The following is a 23,448-nucleotide window of genomic DNA, read 5'->3' as shown; positions in this document are numbered from 1 at the left end:
GAGAGAGAGAGAGAGAGAGAGAGAGAGACTCATTATTACGCTCGAATATTACTTCAAGGTGATCATTTCCGTGTTGAAAAAAAAAATTATTACGAAATATCTTTCAAATTTTTATAATATATCTACGTGTACGTTTTAAAGAATATTCGTGTGTGTAAAGAAAAATATTTGTCTCTGCCAACAAAATATTTTTTGCAAGAGAAACATTCTCTTTCTTTCTCACCTTTTATCTCGCTCAAAAACAATTTTCTTATTGCCTTGTAACCAAATTTTCAAGAATAACAACAAAAATTACAAAAAGTTTCATAAAAAATATTTTTATTTTATTTTATACTCTCTAAATCTAACATAGTAAACATTTTTACTAATCAGGGACTGACTTTTTGCTATTGAATTTGTATTTACTAATAAATTAGTAGAAATTACTATTTATTAGTAAAACTATTTGCTATTTATTCAAAATGCTATAAATTCAAAATTTATTCAAAATTTCCTATAATTCAAAAGCAAAAAGTCAGTCACTAATTGAAGTTAGTAAATATTTATAATTTTTTACTAATCCAAATTTAGAGAGTATAAAATAATTTTTATTATTTCACCAATAATAGTAATAATAATAATAATAATAATAATAATAATCTTTATAATAGTAATAAAGATATTAATTTATAATATTTATAATAAAAATAGCAATAATGGAAAGAATTAAAATGAGTTTCTGTTATTGGAATAAAAACAATTTTCTTTCGGCATGTGACGGAAAAAAATTATAGATTCATAAAAATCTATTGAGCCATTATGCAATCTATTTATGGATATAAGGAAATATTAACTACACAATAAAGAGGGAGTCAACATCGAAGAGTATATAGAGGATGATGGTTCATTGTTCTCTCTGCGGTGAGAATTGCAATTAGTCATCATCATCACAATAATTTTCAATATTTCATTCTCAAATTATTATTTTTAATACAAAAAGTTTATCCCATTGATAAATGATCTTAAAATTGTAAATTAAAATGAAAAACTACTCTATGTAATTTAGAAAAATTATTTCCAAAAGGCAATAGAAAACAAAAAATTCGTTTATAATCGGAATAAATTTGAATAAATAATAATAATCACCGTATGGGAGAAAAATTTTCCTATGTAATAAATTAAGAGACACGAAAAGATAAAAGAGTACAGAAAATGAAAATAGATAAATAATTAATAGGTAATAGACAACATTGTATACAGAGTCACGTAACTTCCTTCGAGCCGGGATTCAATTTATTGACAGATGTTAACTGTCATTGCTAATTGCTAATCGTGATGCGTAGGTGATTTTATGAAAGGATCGCTTTATTAGGCAACATATCGTGAAAATAATTGTGACACGTCCTTTTATAGAACAATAGAGGGAGTGAGGCAATGACAACAAACGCCCATAAAAACATTTTGCATTTAAACAGAAAAAGAACATGTTTCACACAAAATTTATTTACAACCATTGCGAGAATAAATAAGACGACAAAATAAAACTGTTTTACTGTTTTGTACCTACGAAGGAAAAAAGAGATAAAATTTAAAATTGGTTTGAAACCCAAACCTTGGGAAAATCTTCTCTCAATAATACGATACAAAACGAACTGTAAGAAGAATGCTTTGGAAAAAAAGTGTAAATATCTTTATAATCTACTTGGTGAACATGTTTGCGCACATGAATCATAAAATTATCTCGATTGTCGATGATATTTTTTTCCATCGTGAAAAGAATAACAATGGAACGCATTTGCATCATCAACCGTAAAGTGTGCGTTAGTGTTAAGAGAGGATTTCCTTTGTCGTAACCTTGAAGAAAGAAGCTTAAGCATCAAGGAGTCAGGAGAAAAAGTTGTAACTGTATCTTACATACTGCTTCTGTCTCACACTCTTCTCACAATCAGCAACTTCTCCTTTTCCACTTTCGAACAAAAATTTTCGAAAACAAAATAATCTACACCAAATAATAATTACAAATAAAATAACACTTTTCATTCGTTTTTTGTCTCGATTTCATATCTGCAGAAAAACTGCAACTGTAGCAATAATTTCTTCTACTTTCAATACTACAGAAACCATACAATTTACAAACGAAATTAAGTTCAAATAATTATTACAATTACCAACAGCATAAAGTTTCAAGAAACAACAACATGTTTAGAAAATCCGAATTCTGTTTGATAACTTCTAACGGACAAATAGTAAACTGCTACTAATTTCAAACAACTGTAGCAGTAATTTCTCCTACTTTAAATTTACAGAAACCATAATTTAGTAGTATTGCACGTCGAGAAAATAGAAATCAATTGTATTTTCGCCTCCTTTCATAAAAGAAATGAAAAACTATAAAATACAACTGTTTTAATTATTATTTTGATGATATGCTCGACATTGTAGAGTAGAGAATTTAACGATCGAAAAACGCTCAACGTGCACACCACTAGTTTATAGTTGCAATAATTATTACCAATAGCATAAACTTTCAAGAAATAATAACAACAAGTGTTTCTAAAAATCAATATCTAAAAACTATAATTTATTGTAGTTGAAATAATCATCACTAACATGTACTTGAAGTCTCGAACATTAAATGAACGAAAATAACTCTCAGTATGTGATCACCAGATTTTGTAACTATTCTGTGCCACTAAACAAACGTTTCATTAATATGTACATCATTTTGAAATTTAGCGTGGTCTTCATGAAGTTTTTTGGCTTTGAATTCTGACTAAAACAATCAGATTGCACAGTTTTGGCCACTTTTTTTGGAAAAAATGAAAATTGTGGTTTTGGCTCTTTTTTGGGAAAAAGAAGAAATTTTTTGTTTTTTTTTGTAACTGGAGAGAGGGATAATTAAAAAAGTAAATGAAACATGAAAATGCCTCATTTGTCGTGTGAGAATCACATCAACATTAACAAAATGAAGAATATCTTGTTAGTGCGCACATCGGCATATTTGCACGTTGAATGTTTAACACAAACAATTCAAGACCTTGAAACTGAAAGTTAACTCAAGTCCTTTTAATTAAAGCAAAAGAGAGTAAAATGTGTGTGTGTGTGTGTGTGACAAAAGGCACAAGTACACCAATATAAACGTTTTAGAAGAAGAGAAAAGTTTCAAACATAAAAACTTACGGCCATCGCCATGGAGAAAATGAGACTTTCGCCATTACACATTTAATGCCTTTTCCAAGTTCTCCGCAAAGATGTGTATCAAATTTTTGTCACATTAAATATCTAATTTCACAAAAGCGTAACATTATAAATAATTTCTTCACGCTATACACACGGACTATGTGGACTGTACGCCCGAAGCAATAAAGACGTTTGGTACAAAAAAGTTTTTCGAAAGGATTCGAGCTGATCATTTTTATGATCCCTTAAAGTTTTTTCATATATATTTCAACAACTTTTTTTCAAATCTCGTTTTTTCTCTATCTCTCTCACTTATAGAAGAAATAACATCTAATTTATATAAGAGTTCGGTCACTTGGTGTCTTTCACTTTCTCAAACATAGTGAAAGTAAATGGACAAGTACAGCACAAGTTAACTCGAGACGTATTATATGTATACCCTACAGGATAGCGAAAAGCGATTTAAAGAAACTCGTTCTCGCGTAAGCAATAAGAGAGACACTAATCGTAATCAATTACAATTTCTACCGCAATTTTTGTTCCATCTCTTTATGTAAATACAGATTATGCTCATAACTTCTTCCGATATGGATTCAGCGGCAGATATGATGTATGTATCATCAGAAAAATTAGAGCAAAAATAACAATTCTTTTTTCTTTCAGGAATTGCATTCCAAGTACAAAAAATATAATTACGACAAAAAAATACATCATGTTGTAACATTATAAAAATGTCCGCGCAACATCTGCGTGCAAAATACGCTAAATTTCCCTACTTTTATTCTCTCCAACTTACTCAAATTTTCCAAGTAAGAAAAATAATCAACAACAACGTTGAACGTAATTTATAAATACATTAAGCAATACTTCATAATTATGAAACAAAGGTGAGAATGACCAATGTAATAATTACATAGATATTTTCTTTAAAAGCCCATCAAGATATTTCGAATCACAACCGGAAAACAAAATGCAATACCCAAATAACAATTATCTTATATATTTAAATTCGAAAAAATTTTATGAATAATAAATAAGATAAGATTTACTTCGTAGAGGGATTTGATTCCGATAGATACCTAATATATATGTAAATATTTTTTTAAAAAAGAATATTTTCCAGCTCTTTCAAAAAATACGAGATTCCAATTTCCGATATAAAATAGAGAGAAGAAAGTTAAGAAGATCTCATTAATGATCTTTTACTTCATCGTTAAATAATTCGAATATTCGAAACAACATATCACTGTTTATTTTCTAATACGGTGATTATAAAATATTTCCGTGGAAGCGATTTCAAGTATTCAAAAAAAAAGTATTTCACATGTAAATTTAACACCATTTTTCAAATTCCATTCAACTTTTTTCATTGCTATGTTAATTAAATAAGTAATAAGTGTATTTATTGCATTACTTGCCGATGATGGTTGAGAGCAATAATTCTTCAGTTAAAAACAATCTGTCTCTGTTACCACAGATTTTCTAAGGATATTAAATTGAGACAAAAAAACGTATCAAAACGTTGCTTCGCAACTATTTTAATACATTTTTTGTCTCAATTTGATATCCTTAGAAAAGTGACATTAAAAAATTATTGTAAAATAAATATCTTCAAACTATTTTGCCTTTTATTTTAAGAAAATATTTCAACTTGTATGAAAATTTACACTAATAATTAATACAAACTTCAAAGAATATTTTATCAAAACTAAAAAATCGATTAGCAGCTGTTTAAAATTTTTTATTAAAGTTAATACAAACCTATATGAACATTTTCTCAAAATTTAGAAAAATTCATCTGAAAAGTGTTTCGAAATTTTTACCCAAAGTTGTTAGAAAAACATAAGAGAATATTTTTTGAAAATTTAAAAAAATAGATATGTAGTTGTTTTGAAAAGTTCCACGAAAATTAATACAAAACGTATAAAAGAATATTTCCTTCAAAACTTAAAGAAAAATTACCTTCTAAATAATTCAAGAGCCTGAGAGTAATTCTTCACATACTTGTCATTCTATTTTTAAAAGAATCTTATCTAAAGAAAATACAAGAAAAAAACTAAAAATACTTTCGATAAGAGTTGCTTTTATAAAGAAAAATAAACCTATTTTCAAAAAACTCTAAAAAATGAACAAGTTTCAAAAATCAGTGATACGAACATTTTCAAATGGGTCAACGAAATCAAAACGGATATAAAACACTTCAAACAGGATATCGTTATAATTTCACACCTTTCAAACTTAAATCTAAAGTTGCTGTTATAAAAATATAATCATAAAAATTATATGATAATTATAGATTGCACAATGCATTAAAAAAATGAATGACTTTTGCCACAAGGAATGACATAAACAACTATATTTGTCATAAACAACTATATTGATTAACCTCATTCAGAAAGTGTATTAGAGTAAAACGGTGGCAAATTGAAAGTTTCCAAATGCCAACAACCTATTATCTCTATAGAAAAATTACAAACGCGAAACGCCTTTAGATATATTTAATTTAAGAATCCAGTTCTAAGTTCGATAAAAAAATACCTCTTTCAAAATTGTATAGTATACCTATTCCGATCTTATTTTTTATACCGTTTTACCCCACATGTTCCTTTTTTCAAAAAAATCTTGTTTTCTAAAAAAAACGCACCAATTTCATTTAAAAAACCCTAAAAGTTCGTTTAAAGTATTTATAAATTTAAAAAGAGGAGACTAAATTTTTACAAATTTATTGATGGCATAGAGTGTAACTTCAATGCTCTTATCTTTTACTTGTTTGCCTTTCCGCGCCTACAACGCCCGCAGGCTGCGGCACCAGCCATTTTATGCTCTACATAATCCAGCCACTGGAGGAATTATTATCTTGTGCCCTAAAATGCACTGCCTTACATTTTTTTATCCTTTTCTCAACAATCTTTACACAATTTCTTCTTTCGGGAGACACTTTATCCTCTTTTGAAATAAAATGCTGATGATAAATCCTTAAGTTATTTTGATGAATTTCTGTTTGGCACAGTATTAATACACACTTTGTCGATAAATAAATATTCACTGTCACTGTAAAATTGGCTTGTTTTCGATTTTCAATCGATTGATCGATCGATCCTCCTCTTTTCGATCTTTCGATCGTCGTCGTCGTCTTCGATCAGTCAGTTATTACCTGCGGATGGACGCGAACTGACATGCGGCTACACCGCGCGAAGAAAGGCGCGGGAGTCCTCCAACTCTTGATTCCATATTGGAGTGGGAAAGAACCGAAAGTAGACACCCAGTGTGTATAAGCCTGGTCCCGTGGCGAGAAATTAGCTCACGGTATACATATTTACACGAATAAATGAAATATTTCGCATGAAAGTGAGGGCTAAACACATTTTTTTCTCATCCTTTTTTTGGGGACAATCCTCTTTTTTCTTAATGCAAAAAAAGACTTCTCAACAAGTTTCTTTAAATTCGTTCTTAATGGTTCTTAACAAAAATTCTTTCTCCCACAAAAAAAGCATGCGGAGAAGAATATTTATTTAATTTTTCTATGAATATTTATATATTAGTATAAATATTTTTGTTTCTAACCCAATAAATTATTGCGTCCTCAGCTTTCTTTTCCTTATTCTAAAAGTTTTAAACCCAACCAACAGACTATGTATTCTTCACGGTGCACTGATTTCTATGCGACGACATATCTCAAAACTTATACGTACTTGGACAAAACGGTAAAATAATAATGTAACTTACAGACTTCCTCAACTTCGTAAAACGATACTGCGACTTACCTAGAACAAAAGAAGAATGTTTTTCTTTTAATCACAATTTTAGTAAAAAGAAATGTAAATTATTTTCAGTCATTAATATTAATAATTAATAATTTTTTAATAAGCATTGAAGAAAGATATTTAAGAAGCAAATCATTTGAAGGTTATGTTTGTGTTACTTGATTAAAAATTTCTGTGTTTAATTTAAAACTAAAGTCAATTTTTATTAATTTCGATGTGATGACATGACGCCTTAAAGATTAGTCATTTATATTGATTGTAATGTATTTTCATTCAAAAAATTAAAAATATAAACTAAAGTTTTGTGCTTCTTAGGCACCTAAATTTACTAAAATTAAATTCAGTGTTGTCAAGTTAGTGGTTTTTCCACTAAATTTAGTGAGATTTTGGCTCTTTAGTGGCAATTTTAGTGGGAGGATTATTTTAGTAGAAAAATTAGTATATTTTTTTTTGTTTAGTGGATTTTTTAGTATTTTTTACCTAAAAGTAATTTTATACTTTCTCACTCATAATCTAGTTACAAAACGCACTTTGAGCATGTTTTTATAATATTTAAATCATAAATAAATTTTACCTAAAATTAATAAATGTTTGAAATTTTTTAAAAATATCTTTAACTATAGTAGTAAATTGTTATATGTTAAACTATTATATTTTATGGCAAAATTATTTAAATAACTTTTAAAAAATCAATGTGCAAATTCAAAAAATTTGCGTTCAGATACTTTTAGTGGAAAAAAAAATTTTTTAGTGGAAAATAAATGTCAATCTAGGGTGAAAGCGCTATAGTGATCTGGAAACACTGTAAAATTTACTTATTCGGAAATGAGTGAAAGTTTACTCCGGGAGTAGTGAGAATTTTCGAAATAGTAAAAATTCACTCTAAGAATAGTAAAATCAACTCTGGGCTTAGTAAAATTAACTCGGAGCTGTAAAAAATCCACAAACTGTAAAAATCGTCAAAGAAATGATAAAAAGATCCAAAAAAAGGGTTAGATGTTACGTTGTAGATTTACATGTTTTTTCCAACGCTTGCTGTGACACAGTTTACTTTTTCTCTGTAATAATAGATGGATGTTAACAATGTTAGATAATTACTGTATTTTCTATTTTCAAATTGAAAATATACTTTTCCGCTATACATATACATATAGAACGCATAATTGTACATAAGGAAAATTAAGGCAACGAAACGAATTTCTAGGTGCAGTTGAATCTCCGTATTAAACAGTTTAGTATTTACCGGAAATCGCATTGTTGATGCTCTATTGTCTCCAACATCACGCCTGAGCGATGTTCAGGGACAAAATATATACAATAATGTTTACCATTCTGTGTGTGTGTGATTTTAGTTTACAGTTTTGCCTCTAAAAAGGGCTCCACAGTTAAACTAGAAAGGGAAAATACTTAATTTCAATAAGATCTCTCGAAATAAGAGAAAAGTTACCGGAATGTCCGTGTATTTTTTTTATTCATTCGACAAAGTTGTCTTTTCCATTTTAAGTTTGGATTAAAAAGACCAAAATAGGTTAAATAGAACTGGTATTACTAGTAGTGACTATAGTGTTAATTGCAACTATCACTATTGTTAATAATTGCCTCGAATTTTATATAATCACTACTAATTAGTACCACTACCTACTAATTAGTACAAGTCAAATTTGTGATAATGATAACATGGCCTGAACTTGTGGTAAAATGATGAAATTTAAAGATATTTTTAGCGAGAAAGTAAAATTAAAAATGACAAATGTCAAAGAATTGCGGACACATAAGTTATTATTTTGAAATGATTAAATCAGTGATTAATTATACTTTTTTCATTATTAATCCTGCATTCCTTGTGAAAATAACTATAATCTTGTCGATAGACTTACATTATCAGTTTAGAAATGTGTGTACGATCAATATCATGGTACCATGGTTTTAATCTTTACGCTCTTACGGACAACATAACGGATTTCCAACCAATGAGGTCGGATGGGAAAATACTAACCTTGTTCTCGCTTTTATTTAAAGATGAAACCGATTATTAATCACAATACAGATATGTCCTTGAATTTGATACAACATAACTTTTACTGTAAATATCAACTTCTGATTCTTCATGACACATTTAATAGAGAGGATGATCAGTTCTTGTTTCAAGAAATTTGTTAACTATTCTGCAATGAAATTCAAACCATTCTACTGATAATATTCATATTTTGAAAAACCTATTTTTCAACTAAAATTGATGCAGATAGTATACGATCTAGATGGAAATTTCAAAATTTAATACCAGATTCAGATCAGAAAATTGTTTGTTGTTTGTTCTTCAGATGCTGATACAGTATCATCTGTAGTTAATTTTTGTTTCGTCTTTGAAAGCAATTTGCAGATCTGTTAATTCTTTGGAAAGTACGGAAGTATTAGCAAGTAATTAGCTAGTAATTCAAAAAGTGGTATAATAATTTTTTTGAAAAATCAACAAGCAGCGATGCAGAAATGCAACATGTGTTTCATAATAAACTTTAAAGTTTGGTCGATGTACCCTTTGGACGATCGATAAAGTAGCGGCAAATACTTGATCAAGGTAATCGCGATGTTCCGCTTGATTCCTGTAACAGTCACGGAGGCGGATGGATAAAAAAAGACTTCCGGTATACTAGAAAAGAGAAGTGCGGTCAATGGCTCGCAAAGTGCACGTACTCGATGACGTACTCGATATAGTAATTGCTAATAGGAGATGCACTTTAACGACGAAATTCCGACCATTAGCAATCCACAAGAGGAGAAATGAAGGCTAGATGATATTATACCGGTACCCGGTGTGCGGCGCTCGGCGCTCGGCATGGCATTTCGTAATATTCCAACTAAAATGTCGTTGCACAACAACTACAACTCTCTGTACACACAGAGATAATGAAGTAAAGTATAGCGAAGTGAAAGGCGACGACGAGTTTATCGTGAAGGGTTATACACTAATGTTAGAACATCTATTCCATACTTTTCTCTACATATATGTACAATCATATTATAGTTTTAAAACCAGTAACACATTGCGCTTACGCATGCACCGAAACGTGAAACACGGAAACTAGTCGCACAGACAGAAGATATTCATCTGTATTTAATAATGCGTCTGTATTATTAAATACAGTACTGTATTGAACACTCAATGTTAAGCCAAGCCAATCATAAGAATTCAATTCAAAATAGCCTCTTCTATTTAATAGGTCAAATGTAAAATCCTAAAATCAAGCTAAAATCATTTTCTGTCTCGTGTATATTGTAGGATTGAATAAAATTGAAAGTTGTTGGTATTAAAAGAAAAGTCCCTTTCAAATGTCGCTTTGGCATTTGACGAGGTCACAACAGTGCAAAAGACATCATACTCCACAATTCTGAGAGACCAAACCACTAATATTATTTTCGATACGATAAACTTGGGTCCATACTGCACCGCAAATTTCATTAAACTTTGTTTATGATTAGATCACGTCCCAGGTAAAGCAGGCAAAGCAAGCAAAGTTACACCAAAACTTCGTTCCACTACAAACAGAAATAATTAGTGATCGTTATTTTGAAAAGACGAAAAATAAAATACATTATCTATAGAGGATGTATATAGTGTCAGAGAGGAAGAGATTGTACATTACATATCATGTCATTCACACATTCAATCCTCGCCGGTAGTAATTGACCAACTTTTTCCTGTTATTGACCTCACAGGAAGCATATGTATATACAAACACAAAAGTGCATTATAATGCGGAAGAATTTACGTAAGCTATAATTTTCCAGAAAAATAAGCACATATATTTATCCGTGTAATATGATTTCGTATTATTACACAAGTGAAATATTGTTTCGATTAGCAATGCCCGATGATTATTAATATTACAGCAACGTTTTGTGCCAATTCACGTCCTTAATATCCCATTAGGTTTCTGAACTGGAATTATTAAATAATGCCATATAACATCGCCTGGATAAATATAACAAGATGCCATTGATTGTATACCAAATTACATTCGGTACATTGTAAATAAATTTTTTATTTTTAAGGAAATGACATTGAAGATATTTTACTGTTCCTAGCATCAAAATTTTACTTCAAATTAGTGAGTTGTACGAAATTTTTTCCAAACAGTACGAAACAGCCATCAGGGTCAAAAATCGATTCAAGATTTTCGAAAATTGAAGATATTCGAAATTATGTAGACCAACAATCATCACTTGATGCTTTTTCGGATTTAGGTTTAAAATTTTAGTAAGTACAGCATTAAAAGAAGAAAGAAACTTTTTTCCGCAAATATCTTGTCAATTACTTGCAAATGGGTATAAATATATAAAAGGAATCATCTTTTCTCAAGCATCTCCGCCGTCATAGAGAAACGAAGGCACAAGGAATTTAATCTGGTACCTTCATTTGCATGAATTTCCTACGAGGTGAGATCCGGTTTAAAGATCAACTATACCTTTATACTAATTCATTTAAATTCTAAATCCCTCTCTCTCACCTTCTCTCGCAGGTTTAAAAGCTCAATCTCCTTCAATCCTCTAGAGTCCATACATTTTCCCAAAAACAATTAATTATAAGCACATAATTAATGATAAGAAAAAGAGATTCTAAATTTAAGAAATATTCCACTTTTATTTACGCATGTTAAAGTTAGTCAAGATCAATGAAAATAAATAATAATGTACGTCCCAAAATAGAAAAACCTACAAGAAAATTAAACTTATTCAGAAATGATGGGATAAACATCGCACTTGATAATTAACTTTAAAAAAGTAGCAAAAAGTAGTAAAAAAAGTAACTATCGAAAAATTAAACTTGACGACCAAAAAAAAAAAAATCGTTTTATACACTTCACAAAACTAACAAAAATTCCATTCCATATTTTTTATTTTCATAAATTTTTCCTAATTTTCATCAAAAAATATTTACTTCTCTCTTATCCTATCTATAGCAAAAAATTGAATTCCTGCAAAGAATTTAAATATTTATATAAAAATGATTTAATTCTGGCGAAAAATTTTATAACAATTTTTAAATAATTGATTCCTTTCGACTAATTTTATGAAAATTCTAATTTAAATAATTAAATTCCTGAGAAATTTTTATTATTCATGAAAAAAATTGAATTCTTACCAAGATATTTACAAAAAAAATTGTTAAATAATTGAATTCTGTTTGGAAATTTTATAAAAATAACAAATATTGAAAATCATTGAATTTAAAAAAGTTTTTAAAAATATAATTAAATAAAGTCTATTAAAATTTTTGACAATAATTGAATGTCTATGTGGTATTTTATTACATTTTTTTGAAAATAATTAAATTCTTGCGAACGATTTTAATAGAATTTTTTTAAATAATTGAATTTCCAAGAAGAAATTTATTACTTTTAAAAATAATTGAATTCTTGTGATGAATACTGTTATTTATGAAAATAATTGAATTTTTCAAATAATTTTATTCAAATGCCTCAAAATAATTGAATTTTCGAGGAATAATTTTGTTATTTATCTTCAATAATTGAATTCTTTCGAAGAATTATTTATGTAAATAATTGAATTCTTGGGATGAATTTTATTAAAATCTAAAAGAATAATTAAATTATTTTTAAAAATGTAATTAAAATTGTATTTGAAATAATTGATTTCTTGCGAACAATTTTATTAAAATATTTGAAAATAATTGAATTCCTGTTAAAAATTGTAATATTTTTGTACCTAAATAATTGAATTTTCCCAAAGAATTTAAAAAAAAAATTTTTTTCAATAATTGATTTTTTCGAGGAATTGAAATTAATTTTTAAGAATAATTACATTTTTTGAGCAATTTCTGTAAAATTGTATTAAAAATAATTGAAATCCTGCGATGTATTTGATTATTTATGAAAATAACTGAATAGTTGCTAAGAATTTTATTAAAATTTTCAAAAATAATTGAATTCCTGAGAAGAATTTCATTATTTATGAAAATAATTGAATTCTTGTTGAGAATTTTATCATCATCATTTTTTTTTTTTTATTGAATTATCATGAAAAAAGTTATTATTAGTGAAAGTATTTGAATTATTGTGAAAAATTGTATAAAAATTTTATGTTAAATAATTGATATTGAAAATAATCTTACCTCTTTAGAATTGAGAGATCGGTTGTTGTTATTAATATTATTATTGTTTATATGATTATTATTATTGATGTTATTACAAACACTGACAGAATTATTATTGCTTGCATGATGATGATTATTATAGTTCTTATAATGCTTATGAAGCACCATGGCGGCAAACATTTTGCAAACTTCTTTTCTTTTATAAAAACAATGTCTTACTTTCTTGCTTTCTTATAAGTAATTAAAAAACACGAAAACAATTTTAAATTAAAGTCATAGTAATCTTCAGTTAAAAGTTTCCTATAGGACAAAATAAACATTTATTCTCGTTAAACACTTTTTATTTTTTTCAATTAAGAAAATTTTCTTTCCACTAGCTTGTGAAACACGTCAACAGGTTAATGACTATCTCCGGAAATCGAAAAAAATCACCCGCACCGACTATAAATTAGAGTCAATTTTTCAAAAGAAAAAGAAGAAGAATATCATCACCGACTAGCTAAAACTCGATTTGGAAAGTAGAAACCGACACGACTAATATGTTTATTTTTCTTTTCGGTAAAAGGAAATAACTTTCGAGTTTATAAATCATATTTTCAATTTTTCTTTCAATATATCAATTTATATAAATACAAATATTTATAGAATTCATCGAGAACCGATAAGTGACTCAAAGTAGCGAATTTTATTTATAGTTTTAAAAAAAATTATTTTACCCACTAAATTCAGATTTTGAACAATTATTATGTTAAATAAATTACTAAAGAAAATTATTATTTTTAATGTTTCAAGTTTTTTTGCTGCTATAAAAATAAAAATTTCTTGAGCAGTAAAGAATTATGTTTAAGAGTATATACCATATTTGTGCGCAGCTTAAGAGATACAAAAAACAAAAAACCATTTACGTAACTGTTAAAAATCGAACTACAACTTTACACCAAAGAGATTGAAACGATGTTTTTTCAATCTCGCACAGTGTGATTGAAAAAGATTTTGAATAATTATTGACATTTTTTATAGTCAAATTCTAAATAATATATTTATTAAGAACAAATGAAGCGGGTGTATGCTTTTTTTCCCCAAAACCCAAAACATTCTCAAGATCTTTAATTTGAAACAAAATTTAATTTTGACCAGAATCTTCCAAAATTTTGAAACATAATTTAATTTCTGCGAAGAATTAATTACTTTTAAAAATAATTAAAATTCTGCAATCATTTGTAACTTCTGAAAAATTCTCTAAATCATATCGTACAATTTACGGTTTTTTTTTTAAAACTGACTTTTATAGACTTTAAATAAATTGATGGAGGTTTTCAAAAGAGAACTTTGCATTTCTTTTAAAATTTCAATTGCTGCATATTTGATTTTATATTGTGTTGTCTCATTTATTATTTTATCGTCAGAATATAGTAGTTTTCTCACTTGGGCATATTTATCCTTTAGCTCTAATAATAAAACTTGGAAATTCATTTTTTCATCTTTAATCAAAATTTTTTTGAGTAATTTACAATCTTTAAAATAAAATAAATTGAATTATTATTTCAAAATATATTTTATATTGAAATAAATATTGGTTCCGAAAATCGGGAAATCGGAAAAAATATTGCGTTCAAGTCGCAATTTTATTACCTAACTTACCGAGGAATAAATTCGATATAATGTAAACAGATATTATACTCTCTTGCTCTAATTGTTACAATTATTATGTTCAATTTCTTCTATTAATTATTTATTATTTTATTAAAAATGTCACATTTAAATACCCGGTTTGTTTTGATTAACGTTATCACGGCTGAGAAACTAGTCTCTTAAGTTCAGGGTTGAGAACATAGTACGTAGAACTTTTGCAGTTTCCAAAAAAAAGATGTGATGGGGGTATTAAGGTGCATTCTTCAACGCAGCAATTTTTCACAATTCAGAGTTTTCTCTGTAAAAACCTTAAGCTGACACAACACTCTCATGCTTAGCAACACTTTGACGCGCCAAGAGATAGAGAGAGAGAGAAAGCTATTGCTAAGCATGAAAGTGAGGAGTAATTCCAACCACGCAGTGGGGTCTTCCTTCAACGTCCGTGCGCTAGTATAAAAGTAGCAGACGCACACTGGGAGCTTCACTTGCCTCCAGTGTCTTACACAGGAAGGACCATACCATCAGCGCAGCGCACTGACAAGACCTCGACGGCGACGGTGCTGCTGTCGAGCTTGAGTTGGCTCTCACCAAGGAAATTCGGTCGTCTAGCACAAGCCTTTCTTCAACGTCCGTGCGCTTGTATAAAAGTAGCAGACGCACACTGGGAGCTTCACTTGCCTCCAGTGTCTTACACGGGAAGGATTTCTCCAACAGTGCCCAACGCACTGACAATACCTCGAGAGCGAAGGTGCTCTTGTCGAGCTTGAGTTGGCTGTCAGCAAGGAAATTTGGTCGTCTCGCACAAGCCTTTCTTCAACGTCCGTGCTACTTGTATAAAAGTAGCACACGCACACTGGGAGCTTCACTTGCCTCCAGTGTCTTACACGGGAAGGATCTCTCCAACAGTGCCCAACGCACTGACAATACCTCGAGAGCGAAGGTGCTCTTGTCGAGCTTGAGTTGGCTGTCAGCAAGGAAATTCGGTCGTCTCGCACAAGCCTTTCTACAACGTCCGTGCACTAGTATAAAAGTAGCGCACGCACACTGGGAGCTTCACTTGCCTCCAGTGTCTTACACGAGAAGGACGTTAACAACAGTGCCCGCGCACTGACAAAACCTCCACGGCGAAGGTGCTCTTGTCGAGCTTGAGTTGGCTGTCAGCAAGGAAATTCGGTCGTCTCGCACAAGCCTTTCTACAACGTCCGTGCACTAGTATAAAAGTAGCGCACGCACACTGGGAGCTTCACTTGCCTCCAGTGTCTTACACGAGAAGGACGTTAACAACAGTGCCCGCGCACTGACGAAACCTCCACGGCGAAGGTGCTCTTGTCGAGCTTGAGTTGGCGCTCGTCAAGGAAATTTAGTCGTCTCGCACAAGCCTTTCGTCAACGTCCGTGCTACTTGTATAAAACGAGCACACGCACACTGAGAGCTATCACTTTCCTCCAGTGCCTTACACGGGAAGGATCTGTCTACAAAACCTCCACTGCAACGGTGCTCTCGTCGAGCTTGATTAAATAGCTCTACAAGGAAATTCATTCGTGTCTTTCTTCAACGTCCGAGCCTTCTTTGCAAAAGGTGAACATATTTTATATTACTATAAATGCATTTTAAATGTTTCTTGACATCTTGCAATATTTACAAATACAAAATTTGTTATCTAAGAATATCTTTTCTAATAAAATTTTTTTTAAAAAATATGTTACAGAGCCTTTCTAGTCGAAAATTGTCGAGTTGCTAATTCTACAATCGCTTTCATCCAGTGTCTTACACGGAAAGGATCTATCTACAAAACCTCCACTGCAACGGTGCTCTAGTCGAGCTTGATTTTAAGCTCTACAAAGGAATTCATTCTTTTGCCTTCTTTGCAAAAGGTGAACATATTTTATATTACTATAAATGCATTTTAAATGTTTCTTGACATCTTGCTACATTTACAAATACAAAATTTGTTATCTAAGAATATCTTTTCTAATAAAATTTTTTTTAAAAATTTGTTACAGAGCCTTTCTAGTCGAAAATTGTCGAGTTGCTAATTCTACAATCGCTTTCCTCCAGTGTCTTACACAGGAAGGATCTATCTACGAAACCTCCACTGCAACGGTGCTCTAGTCGAGCTTGATTAATAGCTCTACAAAGAAATTCATTCGTGTCTTTCTTCAACGTCCGAGCCTTCTTTGCAAAAGGTGAACATATTTTTTATTACTATAAATGCATTTTAAATGTTTCTTGACATCTTGCTATATTTACAAATACAAAATTTGTTATCTAAGAATATCTTTTCTAATAAAATTTTTTTTAAAAATATGTTACAGAGCCTTTCTAGTCGAAAATTGTCGAGTTGCTAATTCTACAATCGCTTTCCTTCAGTGTCTTACACAGGAAGGATCAATCTACGAAACCTCCACTGCAACGGTGCTCTCGTCGAGCTTGATTAAATAGCTCTACAAGGAAATTCATTCGTGTCTTTCTTCAACGTCCGAGCCTTCTTTGCAAAAGGTGAACATATTTTATATTACTATAAATGCATTTTAAATGTTTCTTGACATCTTGCTACATTTACAAATACAAAATTTGTTATCTAAGAATATCTTTTCTAATAAAATCTTTTTTTTTAATTTGTTACAGAGCCTTTCTAGTTGAAAATTGTCGACTTGCTGATTCTACAATCACATTGCTCCAGTGTCTTACACGGGAAGGATCGAACCATCACTGCAGCGCACTGTCGAAACCTCCACTGCAAACGATTCACCGAGGAAGAAGAGTATTTTAAGAAAATCACCTGGACACTACGTTCTACGGATTGCGAATATTTACGGATTTAAGTTAAATATTCATTTTTAAAATGGAAAAGAAAAATGATAATGTAAATAGTGATAGATCTCCCCCATCTCGACATGAAAATGAAATTCGTCGCGTAGAAGAATTGAATAATTTTCATCGACGTGCGGTATCACGTCCTTTTATACAAGTATTACCGTCTAGTAACCCGTTACCGCAGTTCAATTTATCGTCTAACCGACCAGTAGAATTGGAAAATCGTCCCCCTCAACAGACAAGTCCAAGAATTCAAAGAACAGTGTCTAGTCCTTTTATCCCTGTATTACCTTTTGAAAGTAATGAAGGTAGAGTGCGTCGTCCATTATTTGACCCAACATCCATGGAAGAAGCTTTTTCGTCTACTAGCGGAATTACTGAAGAAGAAGTGTCGCTCGATGAAATTCCATCCAACGTTCAAATAGAAAAGTTCCAATTTTTCGATGAGAACACACGAATGTCTGTAGGAAGTGGAGTAGATTATTGCAAGTCGAAGGAACATGATTTTGATGATGATACAACGTTATCATGGCAGCGTAATTTGGGACTGATGAACATCGTGTCATCATCATCATTCAAGGACAGCAGTACACCGATGGATATTGATAATGAAGAGGAAGAAACAACATCTAGTCCTACGCCGAAAAAAAGATACAAGCTGAATTTAAAAGAAGAGAAACTAGTTGAAGATGTTTTCAGCCAACAGTCAACATCAAAGGAACAGAAATTAGGAAGAAAAACTCCTCTTAAGAAGAAAAAATCATTATCTCCGATACCCAGCACGAGTCGTCAAGCTGATGAAAACGACTATTTGCAAAGTCTCAATTTACAGGAAGAGAAAGATTCGACATTCAAAATCCCCGAGCCATTAGCGACACCATCAAATATGAAGAAAACAACAAAATCTACATCCAGGAAAGAAAAACAACAACAAACTAAATTTACCATAAAGACTGGATTCGAATCTTTCTGCCCAAATGAACAAATTCGTACAATTGTGAATGATCAAGTACAAATGTTATCACGTATGTTCATCTTGATATCTCTATTTGTCAATTTTGCCCTTAGACATCCTACAAATACTTTTCTTCTTGACGAATGGTCTAAGAATGGCCCCGATTACTTAACAATTACATATTTATTCAAAGAGAAGGAACCTGTTAAATCAACAAAGAATGCATTTCTTAAGAAGTTGCGAGAAGAATTTGTTCCTGAATTTTCAGAATATATGGGGCGACCATTCGAAAAATTTGATTGCACTAACTTAACTTCCCAAGTGCAACAAATGGCTGCACAAATGAATACTAATTTCACTACAAATCTCACTACTCACTGTAGAAATCGACTCGCCAAATTTTTTAAAAATGAACTGCTTAAAAAATCACCCAGCTACAAGGAGAGAAAATCCAGAGTCATTGACGAAAAATCCATTGAAGAGAGGGACATGAAGCGAAAAGAAGAAAAAAGGAAACGTGCAAGAAAAAATAAGAAGAAACGAATTAAATGGGACAAGAAGAAGAGGATGAAAAGAAAATCTGGAAGACAGAAGAGAATTGAAAAACACAATAAATGTAGAAATTTGTATCCAAATAATAAAAAAATGAGGGACAAATTAATAAACATTCAATCGAAAACGGAACAGAAATCACGTAATGTTGATCTGAGGAAAATTGTCTATGACGCAAGAAAAACTATTGGAAGGAATCGAGGCAAGAAGAAATCTTCCAAGAAGCCGAGAATTCAACCACCAAAGAAACCACCAAAGACAACACCCAAAAACAAACCGTGCAGGAATCTACCGAAGGAAAAAACACCTGAAAATGAAACAAGCGATACAACATCTGCAACAATCGAAAAAGACATAGCGGAGGAGGAAGAGGAAAAAGAAAAAGAAGGTTACACAATTAAAACCTTAATTGACAATCTTCTTTTAAATAAATGCGAAAGTGAAAAATTAAATCAAATGAATTTGGAGAAATTGAACTTTGGAGACATGACAAGTAAGGATGAGTGTCACAAATTTCTCCCTTTTTATATTCGCTTACAAAAATATTTTATCGATGAAAAAATTAAAGGCTTCATGCTTGTGCCTATTATGAAACCTGGTTTAAAGTACATCTGCTACACAAATACTGCACTGAGTGATTTAGAAATTGTTTTCAAGAAGAAGCAAAATAAAACTGGAGAAAAAAAACCAACAAAGAAAATGACGAGAGCCGAAATTTCGAAACAAGAGGCAGAACACAAGAAACTCATCTCACCGGTAAAAGAAAAGCATAAGAAATTGTCGAGTGATAAGAAAATTTTGACGAGAGATATAAAGTTAATAAAAAGTGAAAAAAATCCCCACAATAAAAAAAGATTGGCCGAATTGGAATTAAAATTAAAAGTTTTAAATGAAGATTTATCCATCATCAACAGTGAATTAAAAAAAATTACCGAAGTTCACAAAAAAGTCGTGACTGAGAGGAATCAAGATAAATATCTGGAAAATGAACGAAGATGGGAAAAACTTTTCAATTTCTCGAAATTACGCGTTAATAAAACGAAGTATAAATTTTCAGGGACAATTATGACGGACGGAATTGCCGTTTCCGTAATTTATAATGTTATCAAGCCAAAGAAAATAATTGATTTCTTGCCTACCGAACAAGGAGATGTGCGCGATAAGACTAAATATAAAATTTTAAAAGGACTAGACCCAGGATTAAAGCTTGCTTTCGGTGGGGTTGAAAGGGAAATGCAACAAGACTTTGATATTAATTCTAAAGACAAACCGATTAAAATCCCCACGGCAACATTTCGTTTCGAAACTCAGGAATGTAAACGGCGATCGATTCTATATAAAGTAGGAAATGATCCGATAACGTATTACGAAAATTTATTAGATACTCCCGAATTTAAAGACAAAGTAAATCATCGCGATCCATCACTTATTATTCCGAGTACTAAATTTTTATTAAGAACATTCTACGATCAACAACCGAACATGGAGAATAAGAAAATTGCTCGTCTCAGGTGGGATAAGTACATGCTTGTTCAACGAGAAACGGATTATCTTGCCGATTATCTGGTAGGAAATAGAGAAGAAAAACAACTCATAGCAATAGGCAGTCCAAAAATCTCCCCGTGGATGCGTGGTCATGTACGCATGCCATTAAAAAAAGTGGTACGAAGATTAGCCGAAGAGCAAGATAAATATAAAAATTTACGTCTTGTTTTTGTCGACGAATTTAATACCACTAAAATGTGCAGTACATGTAATCAGAAGATGAAAATAATGAAAAATAGAACTGCCTATTGCTCCAGTTGCAGAATAGCATGGAATAGAGATGTGAACGCTGGAAGAAACATTTTAAATTTAGCTCTAGTTCGACTCGGTATAATTCAAAAAGAACAGCTTCCCGATTCGACCAAATTCCGCGCAATCGCGAAAATAGAGTAATTAATCTTCCGCATTAACTTGAAAAATGGGGTAGATCTATCTACTATACAATAATTGGTTTTCTCCACTTGATGGAAGACCATGCCTTTGCACAAAGGCGTACACCACCAGAATTAGGCTGTTTCACTACATCGAGATATTTCGAGTTCGAGTATGACGTCAGATAGCTGGAGGGACAACAAACAGACGACGCAATGTAATTCTTATGGGAGAAAAAAATTTTGCATTTTCTTTTCAATGTTTTACAAATTTAATGAATTTTAAACACTTTCTATCTACATATGTGTGATTTAAGTGAATTCTATAAAATAATTGTAGTGAAATTAACACTTTACACTTCACAGGAACTTGAAAATATGCTAAAATGTATGTTTTTGAGGTTAGAAACGTTTGCTGACAACTATTATCTCTATGTATAAAATATGGGTAAACAAACGTTTCTAACCTCAAAAACATACATTTTAGCATATTTTCAAGTTCCTGTGAAGTGTAAAGTGTTAATTTCACTACAATTATTTTATAGAATTCACTTAAATCACACATATGCAGATAGAAAGTGTTTACAATTCATTAAATTTGTAAAACATTGAAAAGAAAATGCAAAATTTTTTTCTCCCATAAGAATTACATTGCGTCGTCTGTTTGTTGTCCCTCCAGCTATCTGACGTCACATCTGAAATCGACTCTGACGTCACAACTGAAAAAGCCTAATATGAGCTATAACTTTGCTGCATGTATTGTAAAAGTACCTTTAAATTGAAAGCACAAAAGTTTCCAGCCCTGCTTATAAACCTTAGGTTAAGTCCACAATAGGCACTTTTCTTAAAGCGATGCATACCCTCTACATCGTTTTAAGAAAAGTGCCTATTGTGGACTCAACCTAAAGTTTCGAATCAATCATTTAAACTTTAAGGGTGCGAAATTCAATCTTTATAGTGTAAAGTTATAGTCTTATTTTTAACGGTGTAACTGTTTTACTTATCCATATACAAACTCAAAATATACGACTGCATTATAAATCATTGAATGTATTTGTGTATACGATGCAAAACAGCCGTTATAATTATTATATACAGATGTTTATAAGAGAATTTTATTTTTGCAAAAATTATTAAACACAAAATACATATATTCTGAAACCTGATATTTTACAAGCAGAAAATTTAGAATTTAGTGCATACATTTTATTCCACAAAAAATTGAATAGCGAATAAATTAAAAATAAGAATAACATTTTTTTTAAATGTTATTTAAATCAGGGTTGCCACGCTTTTGCCCTTTTCAAATTTCCTGACTTTTCCAGGTTTTCCAGGTTGCGTAGTGGCAACCCTGAAAAATATACAAATACAAAAATAAAAATTAAAAATTATCATAAATAAAAATAAACAAAAAACACTAAAAAGAAAGATATAAAAAAATCTAATTAATCCCACAAAGGAATTTAAAATTCAGTAAATACAAAAAGAAGAAAATTCAATAAAATAAAAAAAGGAAATTAAAAAAAAATTTAAAAAAGAGCAATAAAATAAAATATAGGTCACCGGAATTGATCAGGCTTTCTCAATAACTGTAGGACAAGTCTATGTGTTTCTATTCATAGTTAGCACCGACGATCGTGTCACAGTGGTATGGCAAAAGGATGGTCTGAATCCTATCATAGAATAACAGTACTGAATGTCACAATAAGCTGTCTATTATCGACAGACATTACGTGTCGCAGCCAAACCTCGCGAGTAAATAATACTGCAAGCACGTGTTGCACACTATTCTACTTCTTTTTCCTTTTTTTATTATTTATCCTTTTTAATACTCAGAACCATCAATTCAGATTTTCTCGTATTTCGAATTAAAAATAAAAATTTTTCCATACAAATCAAATTTTTATAAAAAAAAGAGATAAAATTTTTTATACAATAAAAAATGCAAATAAAATTAAAGGAATAAAAAATAAAGTTGGCATATTTTATTCTTAATTTAGAATTATATTTAATGATATTTCGCTTGCAAATATTTATTTAATAATAGTCAATAACTAATAGATTATCTAATTATAAAAGATATTTCTCTTAAAAAATAAATATTTTATATAGTATATAAAAATTTATTTGACTTAGTAATTATTTCCATATTATATAAATTAATTATTTTCACTTTTTTTAGAGGTCGAAATTCTGAACTTTCAAATGAATAATGAATTAATTTTTCGATAAAAATATTTTCAAAAATTACTCGCACTGATTAAAAAACAAAAAAGTAAATTAAACGTGTTTCTAAACTTGTTTCTCTATACATAAAGTTTCAAATATTCAAATGAACGAAATAATTCTTTGTATTTTAATATTTTTAAAAATTACTAAACTGAAATGAAAATTATTGCAGTTAAAAAATAATTTACTTCTATTGTAAAAAAACAATATTTTATAATAATAAAATTCAAATTAAAGGAAGCAGTAAAAATATCGTCGTTTATTTAAACGTTTGAAACTTTAGGGACAGTCATTTTCTTTGTTTTTAAATTT

General features: G+C 30.3%; 2 protein-coding genes across 4 annotated transcripts in view; one reads left to right on the top strand and one right to left on the bottom strand.

Annotated features, from left to right (window-relative positions):
- The window catches only part of LOC122508246 (serine/threonine-protein kinase 25), a 56,378-nt gene that overhangs the window by 23,966 nt on the left and 8,964 nt on the right, over positions 1-23,448 (bottom strand). Inside the window, exon 1 of one of the 2 annotated variants that reach the window (XM_043621490.1) lies at positions 13,054-13,574. The exons of the other annotated variant lie outside the window; for it this stretch is intronic. Within the exon in view, the coding sequence (XP_043477425.1) occupies positions 13,054-13,215 (162 nt within the window). The 5' untranslated portion in view covers positions 13,216-13,574. Of the gene's footprint in view, positions 1-13,053; positions 13,575-23,448 lie in introns of those variants that run through there. 2 annotated transcript variants of the gene reach the window in all.
- LOC122508244 lies at positions 15,153-21,097 on the top strand. Of its 2 annotated transcripts, XM_043621486.1 has the most exons (5): positions 15,153-16,245; positions 16,376-16,541; positions 16,671-16,853; positions 16,983-17,166; positions 17,296-21,097. In XM_043621486.1, the coding sequence occupies exon 5, from the start codon at positions 17,513-17,515 to the stop codon at positions 20,927-20,929; it is 3,417 nt and encodes a 1,138-aa protein (XP_043477421.1). In that variant the 5' UTR covers positions 15,153-16,245; positions 16,376-16,541; positions 16,671-16,853; positions 16,983-17,166; positions 17,296-17,512; the 3' UTR covers positions 20,930-21,097. The 2 variants fall into 2 exon arrangements, with proteins under 2 accessions (XP_043477421.1, XP_043477420.1); XM_043621485.1 differs by lacking the exon at positions 16,376-16,541 and having other exon boundaries at positions 16,542-16,853.

The sequence above is a fragment of the Leptopilina heterotoma genome, unplaced genomic scaffold, assembly GCF_015476425.1.
Source record: "Leptopilina heterotoma isolate Lh14 unplaced genomic scaffold, ASM1547642v1 Lhet_53, whole genome shotgun sequence".
Classification (NCBI taxonomy): domain Eukaryota; kingdom Metazoa; phylum Arthropoda; class Insecta; order Hymenoptera; family Figitidae; genus Leptopilina; species Leptopilina heterotoma.
Note: the sequence above shows the minus strand (reverse complement) of the source record. Positions and strands in the feature narration are given on the sequence as shown.